This window comes from Oryctolagus cuniculus, chromosome 9 (assembly GCF_964237555.1).
Source record: "Oryctolagus cuniculus chromosome 9, mOryCun1.1, whole genome shotgun sequence".
Lineage (NCBI taxonomy): Eukaryota > Metazoa > Chordata > Mammalia > Lagomorpha > Leporidae > Oryctolagus > Oryctolagus cuniculus.
In genome coordinates this window covers 91706376-91723311 of record NC_091440.1, presented here as the reverse complement: position 1 = coordinate 91723311, position 16936 = coordinate 91706376, and the positions used below count along the sequence as shown (strand labels likewise).

The 16936-nt window shown below is 47.4% G+C and overlaps 1 protein-coding gene across 25 annotated transcripts in view; it reads left to right on the top strand.

Moving 5' to 3' along the window:
- EEF1AKMT1 (EEF1A lysine methyltransferase 1) overlaps window positions 1-16936 on the top strand; it is a 43112-nt gene that overhangs the window by 14205 nt on the left and 11971 nt on the right. For 10 of the 25 annotated variants that reach the window (XR_011378902.1, XR_011378901.1, XR_011378905.1 and 7 more), the window contains exons 2-5: window positions 3189-3351; window positions 8942-9024; window positions 11532-11812; window positions 13402-13561. Coding sequence is in view for 16 of the 25 variants with exons in the window: in XM_017343473.3 (XP_017198962.2) it covers window positions 3189-3351; window positions 8942-9024; window positions 11532-11812; window positions 13402-13538 (664 nt within the window). In the remaining 9 variants the exon portion in view is untranslated. Of the gene's footprint in view, window positions 1-164; window positions 370-2494; window positions 2624-3188; window positions 3352-8941; window positions 9025-11531; window positions 11813-13401; window positions 16099-16936 lie in introns of those variants that run through there. The other 15 variants (XR_011378899.1, XR_011378898.1, XR_011378900.1 and 12 more) reach the window with 6 other exon arrangements.

Genomic DNA, 16936 nt, shown 5'->3' with positions numbered 1-16936 from the left:
GTACCAAATGCCTGGCCCTGCTCCTCACCTTTTGAACACTCTTGCCACGCTTGGGGAATTCCTTATGTTCTGAGTCCTGCTTTCAAAGCCTCCCTTGCTGTAATGGCTCAGCACATGCCTTAGAGCTCTGCTAATCAGAGACACCCGTACAATTCTTCCAGTAGGAAGAACATGAAACAAGGTGAAAAGGCTTGGCATCTCAGCCTTCATATTGTGTATGTTTGTTTTGCCGCATTAATCTCGGGGTCACACTGCTTCTGCTCAGCCCTGCGTGTATACATCAGTCACTGGTGGAATTCTGCTTGCAATACGAGTTTTCTGAAAATAGGTCCTTACGCAGAGCTCTCCTACTCCTGAAGAGATAAGGAGGTAAGCGCAGAACTAATGCTTACTTTGTGCAGAATTTACTGGTGCAACTTGACCAGACCCGTGTCTCCAAAGTCAGTTAACCGGAGACAGGGGTTCACAATCCTTCCCAGGCCCTTGCTGACATCCAGGATCTGTGGCTATCCCTCATTTTTTACCTTACCCTCCTCCCCTTTTCATACTATATGTCTTGAAAACAGTCTTTATAGGGGCCAGCACTTGGCGTAGAAGGTAAAGCCTCTGCCTACAGCACTGGCATCCCAAATTGGTGCTGGTTCGAGTCCTGGCTGCTCCACTTCCGATCCAACTTCCCATTAATGCTCCTGGGAAGGCAGTGGAGGATGGCCCAAGTGTGTGGGAGATCTGAATGAAGCTCTTGGCTTCGGCCTGGCCCAGCCCCAGCCATTGCAGACATTTTGGGACGTGAACCAGCAGATGGAAGATTCTCTCTCTCTCTCTCTATTTCTACCTTTCACATAAATAAATCTTTAAATGAAAAAGAAACCAGTCTTAAAATGCCTAGGCAAGATGGTTTTCTTAGAATGCCAGGCCCTCATTCTCTCCTGTTGCCAGCACTTTGTATAAATTTGCTTTCTTTGCTTTAAACTCCGCCCTTGAGTTATGAGCTTTTTCATGCAGTGGATAGATGAACTTGTACTCAGTAAGGAGCTGCAGGAGGAGACTCCTGAATAATTTTTGCTGATTTTCAACACATCATTTACTGTGAGGCATAGACATATTTTAGAAAGCAAACAGGATGCTGTTTTTTTTTTTTTTAAGATTTATTTATTTTTAAGATTTATTTATTTGGGGCTGGTGCTGTGGCGCAGTGGGTTAACACCCTGGCCTGAAACGCCAGCATCCCATATGGGTGCCAGTTCGAGACCTGGCTGCTTCACTTTCCATCCAGCTCTCTGCTATGGCCTGGAAAAGCAGTAGAGGATGGCCCATCGGATGGAAGACCTCTCTCTCTCCCTCTCTCTGCCATTCCTCTTTCTGTGTAACTCTTTAACATATTTGAAAGGCATAGTTACAGAGAGGCCGAGAGAGAGAGAGGTCTTCCATCCGCTGGTTCACTCCCCAGATGGCCATGACAGCTGGAGCTGCGCCAATCTGAAGCCAGGAGCCAGGAGCTTCTTAGTCTCCCACACAAGGACTTGGGCCATCTTCTACTGCTTTCTCAGGCCATAGCAGAGAGCTGGATCAGAAGTGGAGCAGCTGGGACTCGAATTGGCACCCATTTAGGATGCCGGCACTGCAGGTGGTGGCTTTACCCTGTGTGCGACAGCGCTGGTCCCAGGATGTTGTTTTTGCTCTTAGATAACTTCTGATATAGAAATGTGTTTGGTACCTGTGTGGAAAGGAATGAGAACTCCCCCAAAGAGAGGTCTGGTCTTTGTGGTAACTCCTGTGATTTCCCAAGTGATACAGGCATCTTTGTTGCTTGTGATGGGCCCTTCAGCACAAGATAGTTTATGCTAATGAGGGTCTCAAGGAGAGCTTCTCAGTCCAAGCTTGGGGAGGGTGGGGCTAGAGACATCAGTCCCATGAGCATTCATTCCATTAGCCATGCCCATACAACAAAGCCTCAGTAAAACCGGGACTTTCAAATAAATAAATAAATCTTAAAAAAAAAAAAAAAAAAAAAAGCCAACCAGGACTCTGAAGCTCAGGTGGACTCCGGGTTGGCAGCCCTTGGTGCCTGTATCACACATCATGGCAGGAAGGTGGTGTGCCCTGAGGAGGATGGTCACAGTGCTCTCCACGTCATCTCCTTGGCTGCTCTGATTTGTGTCCTTGCCTTGCAGTAAATGTAACCAAGAGTGTACTTGCTTTCAGGCAGCTCTGTGAGTTTTTCTAGCAAGTTGTGGAACATGAGTGTGGTTTTGGGAGCCCCACTTTGTGTCAGCAGTCTGGCAGACTGGGCCTGCTGGAGAGCTGTGCCTGAAGCTTACAGCTTGGCTGATTCTGGGCGGTGCCCCAGGAAGAAGTCTCTGTGCCTGGCTGTCACTGTCTACAGAACACCTGCCTTTTCTCTTCTCGTTTTGTCTTCCCTTTCTCTTTGTCCCTTTAATTTTTCATTTATATTTCATCCATCCTTTTTCTATTGATCCTTCTCATCCCCCAGTGACACCCATGAGCTTTAGTTAACCTGAACAGTGACACTCAACCATAAAGTGATACTGATTCAGAGAATCCACAGTGGGATGTCTGCATACGACCACTGGGTTACCAGAAGAAAGCAAGACATCTTTAGGTATTTATAGTAATATTTTTCCCTTCAAGGAGTCTTAAAAACCTGAAAATGTAATTTGTAAAATCTGAGCACTTTTTTTTAAAGATTTATTTGAGAGGTAGAGTTATTACAGATAGAAAGGAGGAGAGACAGAGAGGAAGATCTTCCATCTACTGGTTCACTCCCCAAATGGCTGCAATGGACAGAGCTGGGCTAATCTGAAGCCAGGAGCCAGGAGTTCTTCCGGGTCTTCAAGCACTTGAGCCTTCTTCTACTGCTTTCCCAGGCTATTAGCAGGGGACTGGATTGGAAGAGGAGCAGCTAGGACATGAACTGGCACCCATATGGGATCCTGGTGCTGCAGGCAGAGGCTTAACCTTTTACGCCACAGCACCAGCCCCAAAATTTGAACGTATTTGAAAGAAAAATCTGCATTTGTTGAATTATGGTTCAATAGAAGGCCTCTGTCAGTGTTTGGCCACAGTAGTTTGAATACTTGCTGTAAGATAAAATTCCTTTTAATTGTTATTTGGTGGGAAGGGGAAGCAAAATCTACACAGCACCTTTCTATACTCCTTATCTACAGGTTGTACACAGTTGGTGACATGAGTGACACAGAAGATGACGACACTCCTCAGCTTTCTTCCCACGCCTTAGCAGCTCTCCAGGAATTTTATGCTGAGCAGAAGCAACAAGCTGACCCAGGTGCACATGATAAATATAACATTGGAATAATAGAAGAGAACTGGGTAAGTAAATACATTCCACATTCATTAGGAAGTTTTAATGTGGATCCTGTTCTGTGCCTAGTCCAGTGTTTGTGTTCCTCAGTTCCAAAAGCTCCATCAGCTGTCATTTGGAGCTGGTACTGTTGACGGGGGAGTGAAGGCAGAGAGCATTCACAGAACATGTAAGGATGGTACTGAATACAGGTTTTGCTGTTTCTGCCTATCAGGCTGGGATCACAGGAGAGGGCTTTTCAGATAGAAGGACAATAGGTCATTATGTCCAAAACAGATTTGTGTTTCTTTCTTGCATAAAGATACATCCTATTGTTTTTTTTGTTTGTTTGTTTTGACAGGCAAAGTGGACAGTGAGAGAGAGAGACAGAGAGAAAGGTCTTCCTTTGCCGGTGGTTCACCCTCCAATGGCCGCCGCGGCAGGCGCGCTGCGGCCGGCGCACCGCGCTGATCCGATGGCAGGAGCCAGGAGCCAGGTGCTTCTCCTGGTCTCCCATGGGGTGCAGGGCCCAAGCACTTGGGCCATCCTCCACTGCACTCCCTGGCCACAGCAGAGAGCTGGCCTGGAAGAGGGGCAACCGGGACAGAATCCGGCGCCCCGACCGGGACTAGAACCCAGTGTGCCGGTGCCGCAAGGTGGAGGATTAGCCTAGTGAGCCGTGGCGCCGGCTCATCCTATTGGTTTTTTATGAAGGTCAACAATCCTGGTAGAAAGAGGAAAATGAATCATTGCAGTAAATGGGGTAATTGAACTTAAGGATGCAATAAACAAATTAATGGGTGGGCATTTAGTCTAATTGGTAAGATACCACTTGGGATGCCTGCATCCTATATCAAAGCACCTGGTTCAAGTCCCAGATCCACCCTGATTCCACCAGCTTCTTGCTAATGCACATCCTAGAAGGTAGCAGTAGTTGCGTCCAGTTGCTGAGAGACAGTTTTTAAAAAGGTGTTAATAGTTTCTAGTATATAATATTTTAGTTCTTTTTTTAAAAAGTAATTATTTAGGGGCCGGTGAAAGCAGTAGAAGATGGCCCAAGTCCTTGGGCCCCTGCACCCACGTGGGAGACCTGGAAGAAGCTCCTGGCTCTTGGCTTCAGATTGGTGCAGCTCCAACCATTGCGGCCAATTGGGGAGTGAACCAGCAGATGGAAGACCTCTCTCTCTCTATGCCTCTCCTTCTCTTTCTGTGTAACTCTGACTTCCAAATAAATAAATAGATCTTTAAAATAATAATAGTAATAATTTATTTATTTGAAAAGCAGTTAGAGAAAGAGAGAGGGGTCTTTCATCCACTTGTTCACTCCCCAGGTGACTGCAATAGCCAGGGCTGTGCCAGGCCAACTCAGGAGACAGGAGCTTCATCCGGGTCTCCCATGTGGGTGCAGTAGCTCATATACTTGGACCGTCTTTTGCTGCTTTCCCAGGTATATTAGCAGGGATCTGGATCAGAAGTAGAACACTGGGACTTGAACCAGCACTAATATGGGATGCTGGCATTGCAGCGGCGGCTTTACCCAAAGTACCACAAAGTCAGCCCCTTTACTTCTGTTTTTATAGTCACATTTAAACATAGGAATTAAAAAAGATAAAAATAGATTGAGATAAGTTGGAACCCAGAAATTTTTTTCTGAAGTAGAGCATTGAGAAAGACAAGGCTTGAACTTTGTGACTACATCTTAGTAATAGATTTTTCTCCATTAAATAAAATTTTCTTGTTTATTCTCTCTTTGAAATGGTGATAAAAATGTTTCTTTTCATTTACTTCACATGTCCCACCTACTTTTTTTTTTTTTTTTTTTTTTTTTTTGGTAAGATTTATTTATTTATCTGAAGGGCAGAGTTAGCGAGAATGATTTCTTCCACCCACAAGTTCACTCCCAAAATGGCCCAGCATCTGGAGCTGGGCAGATCTGAAGCCAGGAGCCAGGAGCTTCTTCCAGGTCTCCCATGTGGGTGCAGGGGGCCAAGTATTGGCCATCTTCTGCTGCTTTCCCAGGCCATTAGCAGGGAGCTGGATGGGAAGTGGAGCAGCCGGGACACAAACCTGTGCTCATATGGGATGCCAACATCACAGTTGATGACTTTACCTGCCATGCCACATCACCAGCCCCAAGAATTGTGTTCTTGGGGGGAGGGGGGTGTCCTATCTTTTTGTTTATTCCTTCTGCTTAATTTTTTAAATACTGTGTATTTTTTTAAGATTTTATTTATTTATTCATTTGAGAGATAGAGTTACAGGCAGTGAGAGGGAGAAACAGAGAGAGAGGTCTTCTGTCCGCCAGTTCACTCCCCAGTGGCCGCAACCGTTGGAGCTGTGCCAATCCGAAGCCAGGAGCCAGGAGCTTCTTCCGATCTCCCATGGGTGCAGGGGCCCAAGGACTTGGGCTATCTTCCACTGCTTTCCCAGGCCACAGCAGAGAGCTGGATTGGAAGTGGAGCAACTGGGACTCGAACCGGTGCCCATATGGGATGCCGGCACCGCAGGTGGAGGATTAACCTACTGCACCACAGCGCCGGCCCCAAAATACTGTGTATTTTAAGAGTAAGTTAGGAGAGAGGCCGGTGCCATGACGCAATGGGTTAATCCTCTGCCTGTGGTGCTGGCTTCCCATATGGGTGTCGGTTCGAGTCGTGGCTGCTCCTCTTCCAATCCAGCTTTCTACTGTGGTCTGGGAAAGCAGTAGAAGATGGCCCAAGTCCTTGGGCACCTGCACCCACGTGGGAGACTCCGAAGAAGCTCCTGGCTCCTGGCTTCGGATCCGCACAGCTCCGGCTTTTTCAGCCATCTGGGGAGTGAACCAGCGGATGGAAGACCTTTCTCGGTCTTTCCCTCTCACTGTCTGTAGCTCTACCTCTCCAATAAATAAGTAAATAAACCTTTAAAAAAAAAAAAAGAGTAAGTTAAGGGAAGGGATTTGACACTTAGATTGCCATTTGGGACATCTCCAGTCTGTATTAGAATTCCTGATTTGAATACTGGCTATTCCGTTTCCAGTCCAGCTTCCTGCTAATGCATATCCTAGAAGGCAATATATAATGATGGCTCAAACATGGGTCCTTGCCTCCTTGTGGGAGATTGGGATAGAATTCCAGGGTCCTAGCTTAGGCCTGGCCCAGCCCTGGCTGTTGCAGACATCTGGAGAATAAACCAGTGGATGGAAGATATCTGCCTTTCAAATCAGTTTTATTTTTTTTCTTTTTACTTTTTTAAAGATTTATTTATTTACTTGAAAGTCAGAGATACACAGAGTACGAGAGGCAGAGAGAGAGAGAGAGAGGTCTTCCATCTGCTGGTTCACTCCCCAGTTGGCCAGGAGCCAGCTGCTTCCTTCAGGTCTTCCACGCGAGTGCAGGGGCCCAAACACTTGGGCCATCTTCTACTGCTTTCCCAGGCCACAGCAGAGAGCTGGATTGGAAGTGGAGCAGCTGGGACTCGAACTGGCACCTGTATGGGATGCCGGCACTGCAGGCAGCAGCTTTACCTGCTACGCCACTGTGCCGGCCCCTCAAATCAGTTTTTTAAAAAATTGGGGCGGGCGCTGTGGTGCAGCGGGTTAACACCCTGGTGGGAAGCACCAGCATCTCATATGGGTGCTGGTTCGAGACCTGGCTGCTCCACTTCCAATCCAGCTCTCTGCTGTGGCCTGGGAAAGCAGTACAAGATGGCCCAAGTCCTTGGGCCCCTGCACCCTTGAAGGAGACCTGGAAGAAGCTCCTGGCTCCTGGCTTCAGATCGCCGCAGCTCTGGCCATTGTGGCCGATTGGGGAGTGAACCATCGGATGGAAGACCTCTCTCTCTCTCTCTGCCTCTCCTCTCTCTGTGTAACTCTTTCAAATAAATAGATAAATATTTTTAAAAAATTGAGAAAAAAAATCCCAGGAAATGGATAAAACATGATATCATGATATGAAATATTGTAAAACATTTGCAAATGAAACCTTTATATATTTATGAACTACAGAAAAGAACTATTGTACTGTAAATAAATGCAGTTTGTATTACTTGGCTCAGCAGTGCACACAGATCATTCTGCTAATCAAAACTTTGGGTAGAGCTCTACTGAGAGGGTGAAGGAAATGGGGAACGTGTGTTTGAAAGAGCAAAATCCTCATCTTCCATAATAAATGTGTAACATATGAAGTGGATTACTCAAGAAACAGTATTTAATACCTAATATTGGGGTTGGCATAGTGGATTAAGCCGCCACTTGCAATGCCAGCATCCCATACGAGTGCCAGTTCGAGTCCTGGCTGGTCCACTTCCAATCCAGCTTCCCTGCTAATGTGCCTGGGAAGGCAGCAGAAGATGGTCTTAAGTGTTTGACCTCCTGGCACCCACAAAAGCTCTTGGCTCCTGGCTTCAGCCAGGGCTGCGGCCATCTGGAGAATAAACCAATGGATGGAAAATCTCTCTCTCTGTTTCTCCTTTTCTCTGTGTAACTCTTTCAAATAAATAAAATAAAATACCCAATATATGTAGCTACAGAAGTGAATGCTCGAAGGAGTAGCTCAGAGTTAAAATGTTGACTCCTATGGAAAGGGCTCCATGGGAGGAAAACATTGAACCAGGAGACTGCTATTTCTCACTTTAAGGCTAATAACACTTTTCTCTTTAGAAGTGTAATGTTATTTATTCAAATGACAGAGTGACAGAGAGGGACAGAGAAAGAAATCTCTCTGCTGGTTCACTCCCCAAATGGCTATAACAGCCAGGGCTGGGCCAAGCCGAAGCCAAGAGGCAGGAACTCCACCCTGCTGTCCCACATGGGTGGCAGGGGCCCACGTACTAGGGTCATTTTCCACTACTTACCAGATACATTAGCCCAGCGCTGTGGCATAGTCAGTAAAGCCGCTGCCTGCAGTGCCAGGATGCCATATGGGCACCGGTTTGAGTTCCGGCTGCTCCACTTCCAATCCCTTTTAAATGTATGGCTCACTGCTTTTTAGCATAGTCACAGATAGGTGAAACCATTGTCAATTTTAGAATACCTCATTGCCTTCTGAGATTAACTCAGGGGTGGGCATGGCAGTGAAGCAGGCTAAGTTGCCACTTGAGATGCCCATATCCCATATCAGAGCGCCTGGTTCAAGTCACAGTAGTCTACACTTACAATCCAGCTTCTTGCTAATGTGCCTGGGAGGCAGCAGATGCTGGCCCACGTGTTTAGGTTGCTACTACCTACGTGGGACACCCGGATGGCGTGGAGCATAGAAAAGGTGCACAGTCCTGATTTTGCTGACTGCATCCCTGTGGTGTCATTGAACACATTCTTCCATCGTCTGGTTCGTAATTCTGTTCACTGGCAGTTGAATCTAGAAGCTTAATTAGATGCAACCTCCGTTTTTCTGCCGACTCTACAAAGGTGAGGTGCGTTCTGACTGGTTGTCGTCATCTTTTGTGGTGGTAGCAACCATTGATAGTCAGTGCCTACATTCCATTAGTTCATTAGGGGCTTGTATGAATGTGAAATGATTTAAAAGAAAATGTAATTGTCAAAATTTTAGAAATTAAAGGCATGCACACTGGTATGGTAGGTATAAATTAAAATAACAAAGTCTATGCCAAAAACAAATGGATATCATTCCTCTGTTACAGCAACTGAGCCAGTTCTGGTATAGTCCGGAAACTGCCCTACGACTCGCACAGGAAGTGATTACAGCTGCTGGAGAAGGTGGCAGGTGGGGTTCAGGTTTTGTTTCTCTTTCTGTCTTCTAACCTAAAGCAGTATTTTGAATGTCCTTCCTAGATGAGAGGTGGTTTGTAGGGAGTCTGAACTGTAATCTGCAAGTATTACAGCTCACAGTTTGTAACACATGAGGATTAGGAGCAGCTTGATACTGAGTGTGGGGACATACCCAGGAATCTATTCATTGTAGAATTTCTTGTCTCTTCATTTTGACATTTTCTAACTTGTTTCTTAAAGTTTACTTTAAAGAGAAAATGTTAGTGTCTTATCATTTTGAAGTTTTAAGAATGTATGTTTTACTTTTTTGTTAATTTGGTTTTTATTTTTATCGAAACTTTGCATGCCTATAACTTAAAAGAACCAAGTGGTTCTAAAAGACATTTATTACTAATTTCCTGTATACCTGTCCCTCTACTTTCAGCTCCATTTCAATTCATTCTTTTGGTATTTGCAATCTGATTTTTTTTTAAGATTTATTTATTTATTTGAAAGTCAGAGTTACGTGCTGGTGTCCCATATGGGCGTCTGTATTTCTTACCCTCTCACCAGAGACAACGAGGACTCAGTTCTGTTATGCTCTACGACTACTGCAAAACATGTGTGCTTTCTGCCCATGCGCCAACAGTTTATACTTTTTTTGCTTAGAACAGGGTTTTTATTGTTCCGACTACCTCCTCAGTGTTCTTTGGAGTTTATCCTTTTAACTTTTTTTTCTTTTTTTGTACAACTGTTCCTATACCTCATTCTTAGTGTATTTATTTATTTTAAACAGGCTTAATTCACTTTATTTTTCTTGTGTAAAAACCTATGTTGTAGCCACAGCTGGAGCCTGGGTCCTCTGCACAGACAGTGTGGTGTGAGTCTTTTTTTTTTTTTTTTTTTTTTTTGACAGAGTGGACAGTGAGAGAGAGAGACAGAGAGAAAGGTCTTCCTTTTGCTGTTGGTTCACCCTCTTGCGGCCAGTGCACCGCGCTGATCCGAAGCCGGGAGCCAGGTGCTTCTCCTGGTCTCCCATGGGGTGCAGAGCCCAAGCACTTGGGTCATCCTCCACTGCACTCCCGGGCCACAGCAGAGAGCTGGCCTGGAAGAGGGGCAACCGGGACAGAATCCGGCGCCCCGACTGGGACTAGAACCCGGTGTGCCAACGCCACAGGCAGAGGATTAGCCTATTGAGTCGCGGCGCCGGCTGGTGTGAGTCTTTATAAGATGGTCCATGAATTCCTGGTAGGGAGACTGGGTGAACACAATCTATTTCCAGAGAGATCAGGAATCAGATAGCTGTGGGCCTTAAAGATGGCATAAAAGATGGCCTTAGCAGAGTTGCCCAGCGTGGCCGTGCAGCCCCCAGCTGAGGTGTGGCAGTCATCAGTGCAGCCGTCAGCAGCAGCTTCTTGGGGACAGTGCCTTTGGGAGCGGGAATGAGACGCATCAGCACAGAGCCACCGTGCCTGGTCATCTTGCAAGGCTCTTGTTCCCCCAGCGTCCTCTCCACTCAGGCACAGTGGAGAGCTTGCAAGGATGATGGCCCCTCAGATGGCAGTGGCTACCTCCTCAGAGCACTTCACACGCAGGCCAACATGACCACTGTAGTCCCTGATGGCAGCAAATGCCTTGAACCTGGTCCGCTGTCCAGCCTGCATCTGCGCCTGCACTGGCGTCATCTTCAAAACCTCTTCCTTCAGTGTGGCAAAAAATGTCCTACTTGAAGGAGCTCTGTGGGTGAGACCTCAGTGGAAAGAAGGGGTCACCAAAGAAGGAGGTACTTTTCTCTGAAGGGAGGAGAGGGCTTCCGTAGCCTAGGCAGCTCGTGTCAAGAGCCCAGCTCCAGCCATTACACACATTTGGGGAGTGAACCAGTGGATGGAAGACTTCTCTCTCTCTCTCACTCTCTCTCTCTCTGTAACTTTCAAATAAATAAAATAAATCTTTTTAAAAAAAGCTTATTCTTGGAACCTTACCCATTCATAAACTGTGGACTTGCTAAAATGAAATAGATTCTTTTAAGATTCAAAGTAGCTTGTCTAGTGAGACCTCTTTTTAATGTATCTTCTTGTTAAACTGGACTTATTTAGGGTGTGACTTGAGGTTTTTTTCCAAGATCATCAAAAAGATTTTAAAATATCTAGTTTGGATTAGAAGCATTTGAAGTAGTTATTAAACCCCCAACTTGAGAATAATAGGTGATTTTAGGCTTTGGGCTAGCATCTAACTTTTGTCATAATGTATTCCTGATGTTTTAGTTTAATTTTTCTTTACATTCTCTTCTATAAAAAGCACACTTGTTCTTTCATATCTCAACATTGTGAGTTGTGGATTTTTAAATACCAAATTCCTTAAAACTGAGGCAGAATAAAGCTTTTTTTTCCCTCAAAATTTACTCTTACATCAACTTGCACCATTTAAGAACATCTGAACCAGGGAGCTAGTTGTCTGGGGGAAAGTGGTCAACACCCTGAGCTACCAAAGGTAGCTCATGGATGTGTTCACTCTGTGTTCCAGAATCGCCTGTGTGAGCGCCCCCAGTGTTTACCAGAAGCTCCGAGAGCTGCACAGAGAAGACTTTTCCGTATGCATCTTTGAGTATGACAAAAGGTTTGCCATATATGGAGAGGACTTTATCTTCTATGATTACAATAATCCACTGGATCTACCTGAACACATCCCTGCACATAGCTTTGACGTCGTGGTGGCGGATCCTCCATATCTTTCTGAGGAGTGTCTCAGGAAGACGTCAGAAACCATCAAGTACTTGACCAAGGCCAAGATTTTGCTGTGCACAGGTAGGTGCCACATTTCCTGTCTCCAGGAAGTCCAGGACAGTAGATGTTCAAATCTTAGGTTTTACTTCTAACTGTATAACCTTGACCAAGTGATTTAACCCCTCAGAACTCCAGTTTCCCTATCTGTAATGTGGAACAGAGACCCCCGCCCCACTCGTGAGAATTAAGTGGCACAGTGCAGTCCCCACCAAGTGCTTAACTTGGGACACAGCACACATGAAGGCTCACGCCTGTCAGCTATTGGGTCTTACTTGCCATCACCATTGGTAGCACTAGGATGTGGGCCAAGCTGTACAGCTGATAAGAAATGTTTGGGGTTCAGAGTTAAAGCAGATTGCCTAAGGTTACAGACCAGGCATTAGAGTAGGCTCACTGAAGAAGAGTTTTGACAAAAGTCACAAATTAAAAATGTGTCCTAGTAACTGTGGTTCCAGTATCCACACAAGGCTGAGAGGCCATTTCTTTTTGAAAAATTGGTAAAAACAGAAGAGTTTTCTAACCACATTGATGTACTTTCTTAAGATGACTGTAGTAAAATATGATGTAGTAAAATTTAAGAACCAAACATTACCCACCCTTGGTGGTACCCTGGGAGCCATCACCCATCCTCCCCCTCAGGCCCTGGGGCCACTGCTTCTCCCGGTGTGCCCTGGAGCTGTGGAAGTCTGTTCTTTGGTGCTGTAGGATTTTTCATTTGGTCACAGAAGGAAGTCTTTATTCATACAAATATAACTCACCTAAGCTTATTAACTCAACCCCTGTTTGCTAACAGGTGATCTCAGCCCAGTGGAGTATACATTCAGTTTTAGGGGACAAGTTTCAAAAGCATAACAAAACAGACCAGAGAAATGAAGCGCTAGTTCTGATAGTCTGACAAAGTGTGATAAAGGCAAGGCGAGTGGCTTCCTCACAGCCTGGTGTGTGAGGGCCCTGCAGGAGCTTCATTGGGGCCTGCCAAGGGTCTACCCAGGGGCTGCAGGCCACACTGGGGACAAGGGTCCCTCCCCCCCGCCCCCCAGGCCCTGGTGGGGAGTTGGGATTCAGCACTCCACACGAGGAGAAGATTAAGGATAGACTCTGGGGTTGGTGGTGCACGGCCGGGATTGTTTGCTGTACTCAAGGTGAAAAGAAGAGGGCCCTGACCAGGGCTGGCCGCAGGGAGGGCCTGGGGAGGAGTGGGCCAAACAGAGGAGGGCACGGGGAGGAGTGGGCCAAACAGAGGAGGGCACGTGCTCTTTCGCATCAGCAGAAAAGAGATCAGGAAAGAGGCCCTTGATGCAATGTCGGGAAACCCTAGTTTCTAGTAATTACTTTCGCTGTCTTCTGTGTTCCTTTGTGGCATGTGATCTGCTCCTAAAGTTCTAAGTGCCCCAGCCTTGTGGAGGTAAGAAAAGTATCAATTAGCTAAAAAGACATGGAAAACCAGGTCCTTTGCAATAGTGTAGAAGATAAAACGGGGATAGTTACCGCTGGGTGGGTGGTGCTGTGGACTGCCCGGAGCCCGGAGCCCCTGATCCACGCCAGAGATGCCTGGCCCTGGGCTCCAGCCGGGCCTCTGGCTCTGCACTCACTGCACCTGTTCTCCTCAGGGGCCGTCATGGAAGAACAGGCCGCACAGCTCCTGGGGGTGAAGATGTGCAAGTTCATTCCACGGCACACCCGAAACCTGGCAAATGAGTTCCGCTGTTACGTGAATTTCAATTCTGGGCTGGACTGCGGCCTCTAACTGGCAGAGAGTGACACAATACGGTAAAGGCCCCGGGTGACATTTCCACGTCGTTTTCTCTTCTCAGTCGATAAAAAAGTTACAACCTCCTCCCCTCCCCTCCAGCTGCCCTGGCCTAATTGTCAAAATAAGGGACGCTGCCTCTCATTGTTTCCCTAAGGAGGCATCCTTGGCGCTGGACTGTCTTCTCCGAACTTGAGTTCATGGAATTGGAGTTGGAAGAAATCTGAGAACCTGTCTAATCCACTCTCCTCGTTTAACATAAGAAGTACAGCTTCTTGGCCGCCCAGGGCCTCCTGAATTAGACAGGACCTTGGCCTCTGCCTCAGGCCAGAGGTTCCTGTACCAGGGCTCCTTCTGACTACCCAGCATCCTGAGACTTGCGAGAGCCCCCAGCCCACGCCAGCCCCCAGGAGCAGTGCCGAGTCTCCCTGGCACCGGCGAGTGCGTGAGTGCCCTGGGTTTCTCTCTGCTTCCCAGGTCTGTGGGGCTGACGGCCGTGTGGCTCTGAGTCAGCTGAGAAAGTAGAAGCACCACCACCTGTACACCAAACGCCATAGCCAAAACCAGGGGGCTGGGCGCAGGCTATGTTGTCACTGCTCGGCACGTCCGTACCACGCCTGTACCCCAGAGCAGGCAGAAGGAAGGAACGAGGGTTCGCTGCAGCCTGGGGCATCGGGTCCTGGGAGAAGAGCCATCCCCAGAGATCAGACTCTTGCATGGAGAATGGATTCGTGGGTGGCAGGGGTCGGGCTGGGGCAGGGCTGACGGGGACGGGTTCTGTGGTGCTGCGATGCCCGTGTCTTGTGTGTGGTGGCTGTTTCACAGATCCACACGCATGACAGCAGTGCCTGCCCAGCTGGCGAGGGCTGCACCAGTGCCGGTTCCCTGCTCTGCCATTCGCTAAGATGCACCCTCAGGCAAAACTGGGCCAAGGGAGCAACAGCCCGTCCTGTAAACACTGGCAATGTCTTGGAAATCTGCAATCATTTCAAAGTAAAATCTTCCTCAGAACTTAATGTCCCGGGGCCTGCTTCGCAGCATGACGGGTACAGCTGCTGCCTGTGACACCAGCATCCCAATGGGTGCCAGTTGGTGTCCCAGCTGCTCCACTTCCAATGCAGCGCCCTGCTAATTCACTAGGGAAAAGCAGCAGAAAATGGCTCAAGGGCTGGGGCCCCTGCACCCATTTTGCAGACCCAGATGAAGCGGCTGGCTCCTGGCTTCAGCCTGGCTCAGACCTGGCCATTGCTGCCATCTGGGGAATGAACAAGCAGATGTCGGCTCCGTCTGTCTCTGTGTGTGTCTCTCTCTCCCCTCTCTCTTTCAAATAAATAAGTGAATCTAAAAAAAAAAAAAAAAAGCCTCAATCAATGTCCATTTCTCTGGGAAAGGATTATACTTCCTCAACTCCTGGGATGCTTCAGCCACAAAATGTGAGAGGCAGTGACCCGTGTCAGCTCCTCCCTGAGCTCCGTCCCCCTCAGACAAGTGACCTGCAGTGCTCCCGGCAGAAGCCAGCCTGGCTGTCCAGTCCTCAATTAGGGCCCGGCCACAGCTGGTGTGCAGGTGACACAAGGCGAACGGGAAATGAGCCTTGGTAGCTGAATGTCGAAGACCCCGGATGCGTCACTCACTGCAGGAAAACCCGCTGTCCTGACAGACGCCGAGAGCAGGCCTGGGACTCAGAACTGGTGCTTGGGAACCGGGAAGACCTGCTGTCGTGCACATCTTGGACCTTGGCTGTCATACATCTGCATTTTTTTTTGAGACATATTTTTATCAGTGTATCAGTACCTGACAAAAATTAAGTATTCATTTAAAAAATTTTTTTTTAAGATTTTTTGATTGATTTGAAAGGCGGAGTGAGAGAGAAATGGAGATGGCTCATTCACTCCCCAAATGGCTGCAACTGCCAGGGCTGGGACAGGATCTTTGTCCAGAATTCCCACATAGGTGTCAGGGACTCAAGTAGTTGGGCCATCATCCACTGCTTTCTCAGGCTCTTTAGCAGGGAGCTGGATCAGAAGCAGAGCAGCCAGGTGTCAAAAGGCACTCCAGTAGGCACGTGGGTGTTCCGAGTGGCGGCTTACCCCAATGCCCCACATCACCCACTTTGATGTTTATTCTTTTGAAAATAACACCTACTTTATTATTTCCTTCTGAATGGATTGACATGTTAAAAACTACCTAGGCCAGTCAAGGAAGGATAGACTTTTCTCTGAAGGGAGGAGAAAACTTCCACTTTGTTGTTTATGGCCCTGTCTAAATACTGACTTTGTGGACTCAAGAGGCTTCCATAGCCTAGGCAGCTCATGACAAGAGTCTTGGATGATTACTGACGTCATAAATAAATAAGAGTGTCAATTGTCAAATCAACAACAGGAGTCACTGTACGCTTGCTCCCCATGTAGGACCTCTGTCCTTAACGAGTTTTACTATGAGAATTAATGGTAAAACTTGTCTCCAAACAGTACTTTATACTTTGTGTGTCTGTGTGGGTGCAATCTGTACCTATGAAATTTGTATTCATTAAATAAAAGCTTTATTTTTTTTTAAAGATTTATTTATTTGAAAGTCAGAGCTACACAGAGAAAGAAGGAGAGGCAGAGGCGGGGGTGGGGGTGAGGGTGGGTGGGACAGAGGTCTTCCATCTGCTGGTTCACTCCCCAAGTGGCCAGAACAGCCAGAGCTGAGCCAATCTGAAACCAGGAGCCAGGAGCTTCTTCCGAGTCTCCCACACAGGAGCAGGGGCCCAAGGACTTGGGCCATCTTCTGCTGCTTTCCCAGGCCATAGCAGAGAGCTGATTCGGAAGTGGAGCAGCCGGGACCCGAATCCGTGCCCATGTGGGATGCTGGCACTGCAGGTGGTGGCTTAACCCATTCCACCCCGTGCCAGCCCCATAAAAGCTTTCTTTAAAAAAAAAACAAAAAAAACTACCTAGGCCAATAACAATGTTAGCTTAAACAAACAAAAAAACGCACACACACATATAGAAATATACCATCTGACTTGGGAATTGTGAAATCAGACCCGCTGTCCCATAATCTAACATTTATTTGAAGCGAGGCCTTTTTCTTCAGGGTGAGGGAGGGGGAGGGGAAGCTTGGCTCACATCAAAACGTCTACAAGTCTCAAATTAGGAGGCTTGTGCACTGAGGTAACCGCATTTTTGTTTAATAAGCAGCTGTCAAGTGCTTCATGACTCTGGACCCCTGATTTTGATTTTAGCAAAACGGCGTACTCATGTGATCCACCTCTGGATTTCAGAAAAGCTCTGCAGCTGCGCCCCTGCGGCCTTCAGAAAAGCCTCATGAGGCCTGGTGTGCTCCTGGGGGCCAGTCAGGCGGCGGGCGCCCGCACAAGGTGTGCAGGCAGCCAGGCTGGGGCGAGCCTC